The sequence below is a fragment of the Sparus aurata genome, chromosome 21 (assembly GCF_900880675.1).
Source record: "Sparus aurata chromosome 21, fSpaAur1.1, whole genome shotgun sequence".
NCBI lineage: Eukaryota > Metazoa > Chordata > Actinopteri > Spariformes > Sparidae > Sparus > Sparus aurata.
Window position 1 is genome coordinate 17,070,459 of NC_044207.1, and position 17,876 is coordinate 17,088,334.

A 17,876-nucleotide genomic window follows, 5' to 3' on the forward strand; every position below is an offset into this window, starting at 1 on the left:
CAGTGCTTTGTATGCAAATAGACTAAAACAATATTAGCTGGAGGTACAAATTGTTACACAAACTGTAGTCAAAGTGTCTCTCAGTCAACACGGCCCTTCTAGAAACACCCGTGACCTCAGCTCCTCTGGTCACAACTGGGAAATTGCATTGTATATTTGTTCTTTGGCCAGGGTGGGTTTACCTTGTTGCTTCTTTCTCTCTTGGAAGGAGGTGTTGTCTTTCAACATGACACAGCTCAGGAAAGGCCCTCATTGTCTCGCAGCATCTCCCTCACAAAGTGCCTGTTTAGTAGTTTTCCACTCGCCGAGATGACATTTGGCTGAAGGCTTCTTGTCCAATCTTCGAACCGCAACTTGTGCAAGACGAGGGAGGTAGCAACATTTGTGCCTTATTTCCAGCCTTTCTAATGACACCTCGACTGGAATGGTGTGTTTATAGTGTGACTGATTGAGGGCTTCCTTAAAATCTTGCCCAAACCTAAACAAAATGTGTTTCTTCACTCATCCACGCCCAGTGGAAAAGCTTCAATCTGATGTGTGTGTGATTCTATCAGATTTAAATTGGAAACATACTTTGTTGTTTTTTCTCTCTTGTATATCGTGGACGTCAGGCTGTCGTCATGACTAATGTAATCTTAGCTGTTGAGTGAAATTCTGCAGTGTAAACGTATCAAGTGTTCACTCTTATTGTTTCTGACTTGATTTAGCAATTAACAGCTGTTGGGCTTTTATTGCAGCCGAGTCCGGTCTGCGAAAAGCTTTACACATCTGTGAACAATATGTATAGACTAGGAACGTTCCTGCCCAGAGTCAGGAAATGTTTGCGTGCTGACAGTTCCTTTTTCAAGGGTAGAAAAGCACGATATCCCCTGTTAACTCGAAGTTGTTATGTTTTTACACAGCGCTCCTCTGACCTGTAATTGAGGTCTATGTCAAACAAGTTAGTTGAAATAATTCTCAGGTTTTCTTACAGGTTTTTTTTTTTTTGCGGACGATTTTGCACCTGCTCTCTGGAACCAAAACATCCACAGCATGAAGAAAAAAAAAAGAAAAAGAGCATGAATCCTCTGCTGATCTGTGGCACAGTGATATCCTTCATGGAGAGTTTGCGTTGGCTTCACTTTGGACTGAACATGAAATCTACGCTTTAGGTCACTGAGATAACAACCTTTGAATATCCATCATTGCACATTTTTGGTGCGAGACAAAGCCTGGGTAAATATTCCTTTGGTTTTTCCCCTTCTTCTCTTAGTCAGCTGTGAAGGAATTTTAAGTCCTCAAAAGTTAGCTCTCGGCCACATCTTCGCCTCACTGGAGGAACTTTGTGAGGCGTGATTTGTGTATAATTTGGCCCAAGGATATGAGAATGACTCATGGCGCTAGTATGAGATATTTGTAAGCAAATAATTTGTTTCCTGTTGACTTTTTACTCTTCTACCCGAGGACGTCTGCTTTATTTCAAACTCCTCGGCTGCAGAGACGCAATTTTGCTAAGATCAAAATTGCCCCTGCAGATTTAATCGGCTGTTGTCTTTGCCTCCTCACACACAGCACCTATGAGTGTATCTGCCCCGTCTCCCGCCTCACGCACCGCTTCACTTGTCTCCGAACTGCGTGGCCTTTGTTTATACATGACCAACCCCACACACCTGACGCATTTCCTCCGTGGATGGGGTATTTATTTAGATTGCAGTCTGGAGTGCCTGATACCTTCCGAAAGCACAACCATCTGCTCCTCGTTTGCCTTTCAAGGCTCAGAGGCTAAAATACTGGTTTGTATTGGAGGAGACGGGAACGTGCGGTTCTCAACAACAACACGCTCGGATTTTATCTCCAGCCAACTGCAGATTGAATCATCATGAAATACCTCTGCTGTGATAATTCCATCTAACCGGGGTTAGTGTTGTCTTAGCACCATTTAAACCAATTTTGAACTTTCTTAATTCCCCCTAAAAGATTGAAAGACACAGACCCCTCTTATTTCGCTGATCTGCCCAATTACCAGTCGCCCACTTAAGATGGCAGACTCTCTTGCGGCAGAAGGTGAATGTAAGCCCTTGCTCAGGCCAAAGCATCCTTTAGTGCTCCTGGAGCTAGAGCCAGGGAGATTATCATGTCAGAGTAATCCGACTCGGCCCAGAAGCACAACTATGGAGGAGGAGGAGCAACAGTTGAGGGGGGGAGGCAGGCAGAGGCATCAGAGAAGCACTCTGCTCCGCTTACGGTAACCACACTCTCCCTCTTCACCCTAACCCATCTTCTCTACCCACAGAGATTCCTTCCCCGGAGCTGAAGAGAAGACCTGCTGCCTGAGAGAGGGTAAGGAGATGAGCATTATCTTTCCAACGCAGCTCTCGTGAGGAGATAAAAAAGACCTGAAGGGGAAGGAGTTCCCAAACAGATGGAATAAAAGTTAAGGCAACTGTAAGATCTGTGTATTACATGAGACTACCTCTGCTTTGCTCTGTTCCCTGTTTCATATTCAGGTTTGTGCAAAAAAAAAGCCAAAAACAAACAAACGGTGGACCAGACACTCTGTATGGAGAAGCATGATGACAGAAGTTTTCTGAAGTGAACCAGATGTCACGTCAGATACGTTTCTAAACACACAAGCCTCCTCTTTTTTGAATGGAGCGACCTGAGTGCCATGCGTCGCACACTTACTTTCAGAGGAATGCTGATTTTGATCTATGCAACATAAGCGAGTTCTATGGAAGTGCAAATATGACAGAAGAATAATACAGCCTGGACCTGAATCAAGTCAGGACACTTCCCGTACTTGCAGGCACAGGGAGCTGTGATGATTTTCAGGGGAACAAGCAGGAGTCCTGCCTTCGCTCCTCGCCTGTGATGATGATGGACTTACCCAGCCAGCACTTGCCTGTGGAGGTCAGCTGAAGACGACGCCACGCAGCTAAGTCTGGATTAGCCGGCCGAACGGTAAGGACACCACATCTTCTTTTGTTGGTTTAAGCCGGCAGCTTATGGGGAAGGCGTTAGGTTGCCGCTGACAGGGATGCCTCACCAAGTGCTTGAGTGGCAGAAAACACACGTTGGATAATCTGTATCAACAAGCGGCCCTCGCTGGAACCGCATGTCAATAGTGCACGGCGGCCTGACGCGAAATGTTTGCAGAGCGGTTACCTTTGACTGCGAAGGGCATGCAAGTTATGTTGGCAAAGCAACAAGAAAAAAAAGATTACTGTTGTACTCCTGCAGGGTTTGAATAACCCCTCACTGCAGAGAAGTTTGTTTTCTTTTCCTGCCTTTTATCCAACATGGTGGTTCGCCTCATTATCATGCATAATTGCCCTCTCAATACTTTCTGGCTCTCCTCTAATAAACACTGGAGCACAACTTTAACAAAAATAATGATTCCGGACAGCAATCTTTCGTCCGTGTTGGTCATTTTTAGAGATTTTTTTTGCAGAGTTGCACCTTTAATCATTTGAATAATTAAGAAGACGTGGGTGAAACGTTCGTCTAAAAATATAACTGTGACACTCTGAGAGAAGCAAACTTGATGTGCTCACTATGAGCATTTAACTGAAGTGATGATCCCTTCTCACTAAGCCCATATCATATGTAGAGATTATACTGTGTCTTGCAGAGCCCCAAGAGGCTGGATAGAGGTTAAGCCTGAAGTCAACAGAGCTGTTCAACTTTCAAAACCTGCCATAGCTGGTCATAACTGCAGCAAAACTCAGAGGGGAAGCTGAGCTGATGCACCGCTCCCCATCGTCTCATCAGGATTTCCTGCTCAAATATACATCGCGCATGCAAAAAATTAATATCGGAGTCTCCTGAAGAGAGCAGAGGCTTATAAAGATCTAATATGTCATATTTCAAATGTTTGCACTTGCTTGTACTTGCTCGCGTGGGTCATATTTTTTAAAGTGGTATTCAACGTGTGCCAGATGGCACCGTTTGTAATAGCAACATCAACAAGTTTAACATGGGTTTAGAGGCGATGCTCCCGTGGTAAAAGAGGATCTGGCATAGACAGATTAGCAGCAAGAATAGCAGCTCACGGACTCTTTTTTAGAAAGTACCTGAGACAGCATCAATCTTTCTCTGCCAGCTCGTACCATAAAAATGACGAGGGGCGGCGATTTCCTGCCAAGCCTCACGTAACCTCTTTGTCTGTGGGAAAAGGGCTATTTGAACGGATGTCAGGACCATACCTTGACTCAACTCTTCCCATAATAGAAAGTGGCAGACAAACTGGGACAGGTGTCAAATGTGCGTCTATCCAAAGTGTATCCTCCCCTCACACCTCATTAACGCCTCCCTGAGAGCAACAGGTTTGAGGTGTGAGATTTTCGTGCAAGGCTCGTTAGGTCACTGGATTAATCTGTTTAAATCCGTGGGATGTGATAGTAGGTCTTCTGAAATAAAATCTTTTTAACCACTCACCAGCATCCAAGTGGATTAAAAAGAGATGCAGAAATGGTGTTTGGTGTTTTAAAGAACGGGTGTCAAAATTATTATTTTCCTGGTGTCACGAGCAGATGTTCCTTCCTCCTGTTTTTCCTTTTCAATAATGAACAGCAGCTTCCCCACTAACAAGGACCAGGCTTGTTTTAATTATCCTATGGTTACTGAGTGACAGAGCGCGAGCCAACTGAAGCGGTTGCCCAGCAAAATTACAGCACAGTCTAACCTAAGCCTTTTTCAGTTGCATTAGAACCAAGGCTGGATTTAGAACAGCCAATCCTGGCTCAGAACATCCACTTTATTTTACAGCCTTTTTGGCCCACCCTGGTGCCAACACAACAGATCTAACTAACTGAGCTCGTCACTTTTCTTCTTCATTATTCAGACTGAAAGCATGACAGGTTTTAGAGGATGAAGAAGAGGAGAAAGAGGCGCCTGCTGCTGCTCTCTCCGTTGGCCCTGCATGCTGGCCTAACCCCTGAGTTAGAGGTGTCTGATGGATTAACGCAGGCACACACACAGCAAGGCCCAGGCTCCGCCACCAACACTGCAGCCAGGTGTTAACCCACGTGACTGCAGATAAAGCCGGCAGGCATTAGTGCTAATCCCACCCTGATCTTTCGAATATGTCCCTATTACCTCCAGAAGCACTCTCTAGCTGTCCCCAGGCCTCCTGATGCTCACTTAAGAGGGAAAAGACAAGACAATGCCTCACTAGGACTCCCTAAAGCACCTTGTTTTCCCTGCAACAACACAGTAGGTGTCTTTGCCGCTGTTTGTTATGCTCCTCTGTTATCTGCACAGCACAGGTATTTATGGGGTGTGTTCAGAGCGGTGCAAAAAGTCACATGGGCGGAGCTGAGCTGGAACACACGGCGTGGTAATAATGATCTGTAGGTAGAGGCCTCAGGTTTTGCATGTACACAAAGGTTCAACCTGTGGACGTTTTAGATATCAAGAAGCAGCAGCATTATGTAAGCCGGATTATCGAGGGTTATGTGATGGTGCTTGTGGGAGTGTGTGTGTGTGTGCGCCCTGGAAGTGAAGTGGACAACAATGGAAGGTTAGACTCTGTCATATGATTTGGGAAAAGTGAAACCACGCAATTGCTGCGTGTGTTTATGGTATGCGTGAGTCACAGAGAGACAGGGAGAGTGAGTAAGTGAGCGAGACAGACCGGGCTGTATTTAGGGAATGTATAGGAACAAATTCTACAGTGGTGAGACATAAAAAGTTGGTATCGCGCTTTTTTTTTTTTTTTTTTTTCCCAGCACAAAGAATCTCTTCATTCATTCCTTTTCTGTGATCGTCCCTCGCTGTAATCATGTCACACTGGGCAAGATCCAAGCAAGCTGACAAAGAAGGCACCCCCTGTCTGCTGGCTTCATTCAAAAGTGTTAACCACAGACGCCCCTTATCCCCATCTTGACAGATCTCTGGTTCATCTTCCATAGGCTTTGGCATTCTGTTGAGCGTCTCCTTCTGGGAGAAGGGAGGGAGGGGAGGACACGAGTGCCATGCTACTGTAATTACATTACCACCAGCTTAGCAGCGCCATGGCCACTGACCCAATTATTCCTTGAAAACATCAATTTTATTGTGTCGTTTGAAATAATGCCATCTTTGAGTCACAACAAGAGCTCGGTTGAGGGCTGAGGAAGGGGCTCCGGCGCACGATGCATACATAATGTCTCAGGAATGGCTTTGACAGACTGAGGAATTCTTGGCTGAGCACTTCACTTTCATGGTTTGCCTCCAACGTGTCAATGATCCCCGGGGAATGTTCTCACTCAGTTGGTAGCTCTTCAGGTGACATATGACTGACAGCAAACATCAGGTGTGTCTATACATACCTGGTGGGTTCACTCCCACTATTACTGGAAAAACAAATCCTAATGACTTTCATGCGTGCAAACTCCGTCTCTTCTCCTGAATAGATGATTTTTCTGGGTTTGTTTTGGGCCTCACACCGGCCTTATCTGGGAGCGTGCATGGGCACATCAGCGCCGATGCTTTGTGAAGGCCAGACGTGCTGCGCCTGTGTGTGTGTTTTAGTTGTCTTCGCGGCTCATCTGCACTTTCATGTCTCAGTTTGAGGATGGGTTTTCCTTCTGCTGCAGGGTCCTCTGGGGTTTTGCTATATCCTCTGCGTTGTTGCTCCTCTCTGTTTGCTGGAAAACAGCAGCTTTGTCCTCTCAGGAAGAGGACCGCTCATTGATGTCTTTCCGTTGCTCTCCTAAGAAAAACACCTGCGCCTCTTCCCCCTATCAATATCTGTATATTTATGTCCATGACAGCGGGGGCCAGTGGTAGATATTAAATGTCTGTCCTGATTAATCATCCGTGACCATCTGAACAAGCTGCAGAATTCTCCTTGGCACTTTTATTGGCGCCAATCGACTGCAGATGGGACTAATGTGTTTCTGAGTGGAGCAATTATGACAATCAAAGTGTCTTCAGGGATGTGAGATCAGCGCTTGACGGCCGGGCTTCATCCAGTGTCAGCGTCTGAGACATCTAAGGACTCATCTCTTCACAAGCTAATTGCTTTATCGGGATGAGCCGCAGAGCGGACCGTCCACTGGCATTGATGTATCTCGGCCGTGTGAAACTGCTAACTCAGAGGCTGAGTAATTGTCCAAAACTGACCTATTAATAGCAAAAGAAAACAATGATCTCACCCTGCACCATATATCATAACAAACTGGCTCTTTTTAAATTAGAAAAATTCATCTTGTTTAGAGCCGGAGCTGTAAGATTCCTGGTGTGAGGAGTTGGTGTTGAACCAAGAGAAACAAATTGAGACTTTTCAACGAGGCTTCCACATTATCACGTCGGCAGTGAAAACCAGCGAGAGCGAGACGTATAGACGGGCAACATTCTGCAGCGACCGCAGAGCCACATCTGATTTACATGGACTGTGTCAAATGAGGTTGCGAGCTGAAATGTTTGACTTTCAAATAAATACCTTTCCCCCGTTCATTGTTCAGAGGAAGCTCACCACGTCAAACCCATATGGAATTATGAATGATGAGTCAAGCTATGACCGATAGCACTGGTTATACCTGTTTATACGCTGTTTATCCCACTGCAACTCAAGTGTGCAACTTCTTTGTATTTTTCCCTCTGCGGTGACCAAACACTCAGACGCAATGGAGGAGTCTGACGCTGCCTATAGTTCCACCAGAAAGACCAAATGTTCCTACTTTTAGCTATTCTTCTCAAACTTTTCTGTTTAATGTCATCCGCAGGAGTAAAAGTGCAAACTTCCAGAAGTCATTCATTCCAGATCTTTGTTTGTCTGCTAAACTAGACAAAGATATGTCTCATTTTGTCCCATTGTAAACACTACAGCAGCCTGTATATGTACACTACAGGATCCAGTCTGGGAAAACACTTTGTAAGGCCGGTCTGGATTTGCTGTTAGTCACTGCCAGTATACCATTTCCGGCTCTGGAGGAATGTTTTCCTCACTGGTGACAAGATATGAGAAATACAAAGATGTGCGTTTTAAAAGTTCTCAAATACCTGCGGCAGGGCAATAAGGAAAGAGAAGGTATGAGGTCCATTTCTCCAAATTGAATTTCGATGGGAGGGGCGGTGTACGATAAAAGGGATGTACAAACACACATATTAACTGTGCCCTCGACATACAGAGAAATGCAAATAGGTGTGGTTGAGCCTCCTGTCAATGAAGAAATGGATTTCCCCCCTCCCTTTTTTTTTTTTAAAAGATGTTAAAGGAACATGATGTCCTGCAAAGAAAAGATTGTTTTTTTTTTAAGCGAAGAAGCACGTCAGGTATTTTGATAAGATACACCAACTTTTAAGAGGTTTCAGAGAGCAAAGGGTTGCAAATTTAAATCAACCTGCCTTCAGTTCAAATAAGAAGTTGCAGTTGTTTTTTCCTCTTCAGGCAGCAGCAGCGATTAAACAAACACTGCGTTCTCAGGTGTCAGCAAGTGATGTCGAGCTCGTGGATCAAGAGCCCACTTAAAGTGAAAATGAGCTGACAGCCGAATCAGAGAAAAGTAAACTGACAGTAAAATAAAATCCCCACTGAGAGAAGCGGATTCAAGGCAGGGTCAAAGAAATGTGATGGCGCAGATTTCTACATGTTCTCTGTGCTTTATTGTGACACTCTGAGGAGAATGTTTGCACTATTGAAAGTATGATTGTTTCAACATGCCTGATGTTTGTCCGTTTCACCCTCTCCCGACAGAGTTTCAATGCTCCTCCACGTTCTAAGATGAAGTTATGGAAAGGTGCTACTTTTGCCTTCATGCTCTGTGGTGCAGCCCTGTCCATCCTCCTTGTTAGAAACATGGCCACTGTCGGACAGCTCAAAAGCAAGATGAAATACCCGTACGCATCTTCAGACTCATCAAAACGGTCTTCATCATCGGAATCGGCTTCCAAGGCGTCCTTGCCGTCACCCTCATCGTCAGCAGCAGCAGAATCGACAGTGTTGTCCCGGCAGATGGGTGGTCATCATCGGAGAACGCGCTCAGCAGACGACATGAACTCTCTTTTCTCAGAGTGTAAGATAAACTGTTATTGTCTCTTCTTCCTTGTCTGGTCTGAGATAAGGTGTCGTGTGAAAGGTCAGCTCGAGTTGAGACTGAACACTTGACTGCTGTTTATAGAGCAGGCTGTGCTGTCTGTCTTCAATTAGCACCTCATAGTTCACCGACTCTCCACAGAACCATTGTGACCGCCGGGAGAGGATGACATATCATCTTTCTCCTGGTTCCACATGGCTTCACAGAGAGTCACCCGTCAGCTTACACGGGTTTCAGGGAATTCTGACACGGGCATTACCGATAGTGATAGGGCTAGTTTGTAGCTGTTGTGATGTGAGATAAAACAAACTTCCTGATAGGACACGCTTCCACTGTCATGCTGCAGTAGGATATCTCTAAGCACCATCTGAGTGCTGTCTGTTCAGATTACACAATTACACATAAATCAGATAGACATCAAAGCAATGTACTGATGTTGTTTTGTCTCCTTTCCATCAGTTTCCACGATGTTCCAGAGTTTCACGGAGGGCGAGCTCCAGCAAGTGGTCGGCACCTTGCTTGACAAGCAGGCCCGAAGGACTAAAAGAGCCCGCAGGCCTAAGCCCTGCTCCTTGAGGGAGCTGGAGCTGACCGTTAGCGAACTGGGTCTCGGCTACGACAGCGACGAGACAGTGCTGCTGCGCTACTGCAGCGGCAAGTGCACGGCCCACCGGCACAACTACGACATCACCATGGAGCACATGATGCGGTCAGGCTTCAGGCAGAAGGGCCGCAAGGACAAGGTCAGCAACGGGCCCTGCTGCCGGCCGACCGCGTTCGAGAAGGACTTTTCCTTCCTGGACAACAAGAGTCGCTATCACACAATACAAAACGTGTCGGCGAAGAACTGCGGATGTGTATGACGCAGATGAAACCGACTTATCCCCTCTTCTTGCTGCTCTCAGTCTCTGTTGGAACAGTTGAACATGGATGCTGAAAAAAAAAACAATCTATGGAATATAAACTCAAGGAAAGGAGGAAAGGATGGGACGGCTTTTTGGCGCCTATCAATACAGTGGGAGTCGAATCGCAAGGACAGCCGGCGCTGCGTTTGTGCAGATTCCATGTAAAGAGACACAGAAAGATGACTGCTCATACCAAAAAGTTTTTATCATCTTTTCTATCTGTGTAGTAACACTGTAAACTGTGGTGTAACAACATTGTAGCAACATTTTGTTTGTGGTATTACTCTTGAGTCGTAGATGAGCCATGGTGGACTAGATTATTGCTGTTACTACACTTCATATTCACTTCAAGTCCAAATCCTGTAGTTTACATGATTGTAACGGTGACAGTAAATCACCTTTCACTTATATATATTAAAAAAGTGCTCAAAAATCCATTTCAAAGCCATAAATCAAACTAAAATAGAAAAAAATTTAGTCCACCAATGTTCACTAAAATAATGTCTGATGATGTCCAGAAGGTTAATTAACTTAAAGGTGTGTTGAGTTGTTACCACAGGTGTCACTTTGTGACTTTGTTTCCCTGCTTGTATGCATTCCTCTCACTGATTGCAGTGTTATTACACAGGTAAAAGAACATGTGTTATTGATTGATTTGACAATGAAAGAAAACCATATCTATATAGCTCCAGGTTTGATACCCACCTCTAATTATTGTGTTTTGTATGTCGATGTTGTGTAGATTTACAGTGAGGACCTGTCGCAAAACACGTTAGATTGACACGAAAATTGATCCCACCTGCTCTCCGTAGAATAATTCATCATCACACTCAAATCATCGTTTTAAGTATTTTTTTTAATACTTTCCCCTGTATCGCAATTACACATAATCCTCTGGAATTATTTTCCAAAAGGAATTGCCAAAGCACACCAAGTCAATTCAAAACACATGATGAATTCATTAACTTTGATTGATAAACACCTCACGTCTCAAGTTCCAGGTGATATCACCTCTTTAAAATCGTCTCTGGATGTAATTTGTGATGTTTACACTCAGAGATTTGAGCTGATCTGAGTTGTAAAAGAGAAGAATGCTTACAGTGATCAGTGATGTCATGTTTTTTTTTTGTTTGTTTTTTTTTTCCCCGCGCTGACAGAAAACAAACTATGAAGTAGAGTCAGGATCTGGAAATGTGTTTGCACCCATAAAACCCTGTAACTTACTATGATCCAAAGCCCACAGCACAGCCTTTTATTGGCCCATCAAATGCCTCCTTGTTGTATTGCCTACTAGACTTTTAGAAGAAAATAAGCTATTGAAATGAGTTATGAAGCATGTTTTTCACCTTCGACAATCTTTATTTAGTTTGAACCCATTGCAACTGTTTGCCTGAAGTACAATAAATTATGTTTTTGTTGTTTTTTTTTTCTTTCCTGAGGAGGTGCAGTGTGGGGCGTGGATGCGGTGCATCTTTTGTTGTAGTTTATATTGTATTTATTTGGGAAGTAAATTATGTTTTTTGCATATTTATTTAGAATACCACACAGAAACGGGACAGCTTATTATCATTAAGCAACTGTGCCAAAAAATGTTTTATCTAACATTCTATATTGACTGCTGAATAAACTTAATTTCAGAGGTATGGATGTTCATTATTTCTCCCACGCTACAAATCTTTGGGTGTCAAATAATCTGTACTCAGACTGTATTTAAATGACTTAAATAAACTATTAATAATCAACTTTCATAATGCAAAATGCTGTTGATAATGAAACAAATAAATATAAGAAGAGGAACCCTGTGGGGATAGCTGATGCTCAGATTACACTAAATCAACCATATGGCAGATAAAAGCACAACACGTTTGTCATGCTAATGTATGAATGTTTTCCAATGAGGCTGTCACACAGTGAGGTTCTCTGGAATCATCTATTATACAGCAGCTCAGCAGCCCATGTACTGAACAGAGATCGTGACATGAGCTGATATGGCAGGGCTTGTGAGCAGATGAGATCCCTCTGACAGGCAGGAGAGATCTGCAGGGATGTGACAGTGACAGCGTTTCCTTCGATTTATTTTCAGATCACACTTAACCAGATGAGGCTTTTTTTTCTTGTCCTCAATATTAGGATATGGTTGTTAAAGTTGTCAACAAATGCCATAAAAACATAAAAAAAAAAACAACAGCTACTTGATACGAATAACATGTGTCGCCTGTAGCTTATTGTCACTGTTGACCATAAACTATTTAAACACATCAGTGAGCCACATGGTCGGGGTGAAATGTAACAATCCCAAAATAGTTCCCGCGCAATTTCCTCCCACTTGAGACATTTTTTGCTAAAAACATCAGTTCCCAGCTGTTTTAGGAAATCACTGAAACTCTATGTTTGTCACGCTTTTTTAAATATTTACTTTGAGTTTTCAAGAGAATCCAAGGGGCTCGGGCTCGTGTGCCACACAAAGGATAGCGATGAGGTAACCGAGCGAAAGTAATTGTTATGGGATTCGCTGAGAAATGTCATTCTTTAAGAGACAATAAAAGATGACCTTCAAAAAGTTTAGCTGAAAGGTTTTGGCTTTTTCAGGCCTCATGAGTAAGAGAACTGTCTGGACTGCTACGTACATTAAAACCATTAAATAACCTCCAAGATAACTGAACCTTGGAGCAACATTATGTAGAAATTGTAGCAAGCAGTGCCACACAGCCGTCGTAAATGCGAACCCCAGATTTTTTTAACAGTTTGTCAGCTGTTATGTAACGTTATGTACTAACTACAAACAAAACTCAGCACAGCAAACCAGCTAATGTTACTTACCATTCAACAGCCACAAGTCCAGCTCGACGTCTATCTCGCAGCATTTTGTTTAGCTGTCGCGAACAACTAAGCCAGTGGACATTTTCACTTGTTTCTTGCTTAGTCACTGTTTCTTTTTTTCCCCTTTGCTTCCTCCATTAACCACATCTTTGGTCTTTTCGCCTCTGTCTTCATGTCCGTAGAAGCTGCCGCGCTCAGTTTCGGTGTCTATTATGGTCCTGAACCTTAAAACGTCTTGGCCCTGGTGGTCCAAAGCTACTGAGGTAGCAGTGTGAAAACCAACACTCCCTGGTGCTGCTCCAGGCAGAGTCAGCTAGCTAACAGAGCTAACTTGTAGCGACAGGAAGCAGAATTTACAGGTTGCTTTCTGGAAAATCTGTAAATCACAGAGAGTTCAGGCAGGGCAGCTGGAAGACATCAGAGGGAAGGCCAGCTAATAAATGTTCTATAAAATATGTGATGTCCTGCAGTAAAGCATTGCACACTGTGATGCTACCCACTCATCAAAGTTACGTAGTGTAGAAACAAGCAGTAGGAGGAGCGAGTGGGTGAGACGGACACCACTCCTACCCCTTCAAGTACATAATGTTCCATGAAGGTGAAAGTTAATTCATTGTCAACAGCTACTGCAGAAACCTATTTTCAGAGAAAGTTTTCCTTGGTAAAAAGAAGTCTAATATCTGGACCATGTTTGCCGTTCTATGTTAATTTCTGCCTTAACGACAGCAGCACCTTGTGTATTCGCTCTGCCAATGTTATTTTTGCATTTATTTTTCTATTGCCATTTTTCAGGCTCTGGCTGAAGATACGTCTATGTTATTATGCTGTGTTCCAGGCAACTCAGAACTTGAAACATTTCAAGCTCCAAATAGAGATTGTCCAGGGAGTGCCACTCAAAGCCATAGTTCCAATTGTAAACGTGGCGAATCCATCCGACTTCGTGAGGAAGCAGCTGCTGACGTCACAACAATGGCAGCAGCCATGTCGAGGGGGGTAGGATGTATCTGGAGACGACGCTATCTTTATGAGGCTCGTGAATTAAGTAGTTGGATTCTATGCTCGTGTGTTGTTTTCTGTTTCGTTTATATATGCAAGGAGGCTGCACTGCTGAGGATTCACTTGTGTGTACAATTGCCAAAGGATCTTGAGTTTATCATGGTGAGCCATGTATTTTGTTTACGTTTGGTACTGTGCACCTGGAACACTTAGAGATCGGAAGTTGGGAAATTCCTGGGACGCATCATTAGTCTCACCCACAAAGCTTTGATTGGCTAGATGAGTTTTCCAACCAGGGAAACGGTAGTCAATAAGCAATCGACACCAGACTAATTGGACCCACTGAAAACAAGTCAGAGATGTAGACAGCAGATGGAAATTATGAATCATAACCAAAAGAACGAAATTAATCATTTGGTGCTGACAGTCAAATAGACACATACTGTATATTGTAGAAAATGCAATTTTTTTTCCCACTAATGGCCCTAATAGTGGAGCTGAAGGTAATAGATTTAGCATTTTGACAGAAAGACATAACTTTGGGACTTTCAAAGGAAACACACTAGATCTATGTTCCAGATATTTTGTACCAAATCACAAACTTTTGCTTTTTATTTTAGGACATACTGCAGCAGCCCTTTCAATGTACTGGTGCATGCGGTTGGGACATGCTACGTTGTGGTAACATTGCACCTGGAAGTCCGAACCCTTGTTTGTACACTCATTGCAGTCCGCAGTGTCAAATTTAAAGTAAAATGAAAAACTATGGAATGTGCTCTCTCAATAGCTTAAAAAATGTTAAGTGCTGCTGAGCAAAGGATTGTGGCTCAAAATGACCAGAAAAGCATGCACGTACTTGCACATTGCAAAATACAACTGAATTTGGACCGCAGTTGTTTCTTGTCATGCTGACACAGACTACTATTGCTGCAATCTAGGTGGAGGTCTGAATTTCCCGGTTAAAACCATCAAGCTTCTACTTGGCTCCAGGTGCATGATTTAAAAAAATAAACTCGGTTTGACCTTAATGATGTCTCTTTGGCAGCTGTACACACAATTCGACTATCAGCAGTGCAGCCTTCTAGCAAATATAAACAAAATGACGCATGAAGGAACAGACACCATTAAAAAATTTTTTTATTTCTAAATGAATAGAAATAGTCCTTTCACTCACCACATATAACTACTGTAGTCTACAAATGCATCCTACGACCCTCCCCATGGGTGCAAACATTGTTGTGTGATGTCAGACTGTTTACAAGTAAGGGCACTGCACTTTTTACAGTGGGAGGATGGAAATCTTCGAGTTCCGAGTTGCCTGGAATGCAGCATAAGTGTTGGGACATACCATATCGTTCTCAATACTAAATAGTATGGTAGCTCGGGTATTGGAAGGCAGCCATGGCCTTTCTTGGGGCAGACATTTTGACGTGTCATAGCAGGTAAAGCACAGCTTTAATTGATATCAATTATTGTAGCTGCATTCCTTTCACATGTGTCTGATCTGGGGCTCTGGTATAGTTCATGTTGACTCACTCACATGGCTCACTGGGATGTCTAAATGAATCAAAGCCTTCATTAATTCCGGTCTGTTGTTAGTGTTACCATTGAAATGTACTCTTGGATATGACTAAGTGGGAGGAAAAGAAGGAAACAGGCGTAGTGACCATGGTCTAATCAGAAAAGCTAACAACAACACTTCGTGACAACTTCTCCTATACACTGAAAATCACAGCTTGATAATGTACAAAACATGTGAGTATCTGCACGGGAGTTTGGCTTCAAATTGAAGTCAGGACATTATACAAATCCAAAGTGGAGTCAGCGGGTTTTCACATTATGGCGTTCATATATACAGTATGTACACTATTGTTTTAGAAATAGCCCTTTCATGTGGAGGTAACTCAAGAACAATATTTGTTTAAAGTAAAAGTCAGTCCTTCAGATGCCAGCAGCTCTGACTGCAGCCGGTGTGACTTACGGTATATACTGAAAGTCAAGTGGGTGGTAATGGCTGCACAGATGCACAGTTGAGCTGTATTCTGAGTTCACTTTAGACGTAAATTATCTTAAATGTAATATGCGATTTCCATATTTCATCTCCTGAGTATGACTTGACAGTATATTAAGTAGGGGAAAGCTCTTTCTTAGTTATACATGCATGAAGACTTAGTGCTTGATATCCCCCAGAGACATGAATTCCAGAAAAGGCCAGACAACATAACTTAAACAACTTCCTGCACAGTTTCAATGAGCCACCTCTTGGAGTTTTAAACCATGACTAAAGGCATTTGGAGGCAGCACAGCAATCAGCTTTGGGTTACCTGAGTTTAGAGTCCATCTCAGGCTGGTCACACGGAATGATGTCGGCTGACACACGGTCCGGAGTAACAGTTGTATTTTTGTGAGTAAAAAAAAAAAAAGAAACTAATCTGTTTCCCCTTGGGTTTTATTCGGCCAAGTGGAGCACATGTTTCGGCTTGACTGTGACTTACTGTATTTACTACAGCTGTGGGGGAGAAATGACTTCAACAGTTTGTATTTTGAGCAATTTCATGTATTTTTTTTTAAGGCAAACTACAGGAATAACAGAGAAGTACATGACTCCCACCCCCTCACATCAAAGGCACATCACCCTGAAATCCAATATATGGAGAATTTCCCCAAGTTTCAGCAAAGAGGCAAATCTGGAGACCACTTCTGAGCACCACATATTTACATAGTGACTTTATGCAATTTCCTGATATTTTTTCAAACTTGGAGCACCCCAAATATGCTTAAAATGTTTACAACAGCAATGAAAGCGGAACCACTTCACTCCTGCTATAAACAGATATTTCCGTTACTTGCCACTGCAGTAAATGGTCTTCAACGAAAACACGTTTACAACACCCACAGAAGAGAACTGCAGGATCTCTGTGTGTGTGTGTGTGTGTGTGTGTGTGTATGTGTGTGTGCGCGCGTGCATGCATGCGTGGGTGGGTTAATGAAAGCAACACTCATGAGAAAATCGACTTCATAATAACACATGGCATCTATTGATTCATCTATGGGAATTTAAGACTGTGGTTTGACATTTTAAGAGAAAGGAATCATTACAGCTATTTGTTTTTTTTCCTTTGTGGACCTTTCACGGGGTGATAATGGCAGGTTAATCGTTGGGTCATCTGGAGTTAATGAACCCCAGATTGAAAGAAGTGAAACTCTATGCCAACAAGGGGATTTAAACTGAGCAGAAAGATGCTCGGAAGACAACATGAACTCACTCCACCCATCATCCCCTCTTTCATGTGTTGTACTCCGCTGGTCCGTTATATAATCGACCACCTTGTTAGTGTCTGACAAAAGCACATTTGAGCTAAAAAATCAATTGTTATTTCTGCTGTCGGATTTTAAAGGAAAAACCCCCTCTGTATTTAGGATCAAGATTGGAGCGTGTTGGAGGATAATAGCGTCAGTGTATGCGAGACATCTGTTGTTGGTAACAGCACTGACAAGATCTGCAATAAACATGCCAAAGTTTTACAGCCCCCTCCCATGTCCAGCTGCAGCATATTGGTGAGTTTCGGACATCTTTAGAGGGAGACAGCAGGATGGAGGATGCACCGATGACTCTAGAGGACCCGAACAGCGCGAACAACTGCAGTGAGCAGGTGTTTCTCCTCTTCCTGAGCAGCGCTGAACTCTCCAAAGATGAATTAACACAATCCATTTTGGCTGTGTTACTTTTAAATGGAATGATTACATTAAGACATTGGGCGTCACATTTATTTAATTGCATTATGAGATTTATAAAAGATATTGAGACAGTGGGATGTGGAGTCGTGGGATACATCACAGCATGATAAAGATCGATGCGCAAGTCAATGAAATGTACTCGATGACTCCTTGAATTCATCCATAATAGATGTGCATTTCACATATTCACATCCATAAATATTTAAAACCTCTAAACCTAAATAACCATTAATAATTCACTGAATTTATACGATGCTAATTGTAAAGATGACATTGTGTGTATACAATGTATTGTGTTTCAGAAAGAACTTTTCAATAGACGATTCAACTCATAACAAGTGACAGTTCTCCATGACGTACACGGTGTTCATACACAATCTGGAGCAGAGTAAAAGGTCTCTTGCTGTAAGTGCAGCTA

At 43.1% G+C, this 17,876-nt stretch overlaps 1 protein-coding gene across 1 annotated transcript; it reads left to right on the forward strand.

The window, feature by feature from the left end:
* The first annotated feature begins 1,828 nt into the window (after window positions 1-1,828).
* LOC115572070 (neurturin) lies at window positions 1,829-11,547 on the forward strand. The gene is made up of 4 exons (XM_030401864.1): window positions 1,829-2,319; window positions 2,487-2,940; window positions 8,660-8,978; window positions 9,459-11,547. Exons 3-4 carry the CDS (start codon window positions 8,687-8,689, stop codon window positions 9,860-9,862), a joined length of 696 nt encoding a protein of 231 aa, XP_030257724.1. The 5' UTR covers window positions 1,829-2,319; window positions 2,487-2,940; window positions 8,660-8,686; the 3' UTR covers window positions 9,863-11,547.
* Window positions 11,548-17,876: the final 6,329 nt, after the last annotated feature.

Coding starts and splice junctions, on each gene's coding strand:
- LOC115572070 (XM_030401864.1), top strand. CDS start 8,687: ATGAAGTTATGGAAAGGTGCTACTTTTGCCTTCATGCTCTGTGGTGCA. Junction 8,979..9,458: donor GAACTCTCTTTTCTCAGAGT/GTAAGATAAACT, acceptor CCTTTCCATCAG/TTTCCACGATGTTCCAGAGT.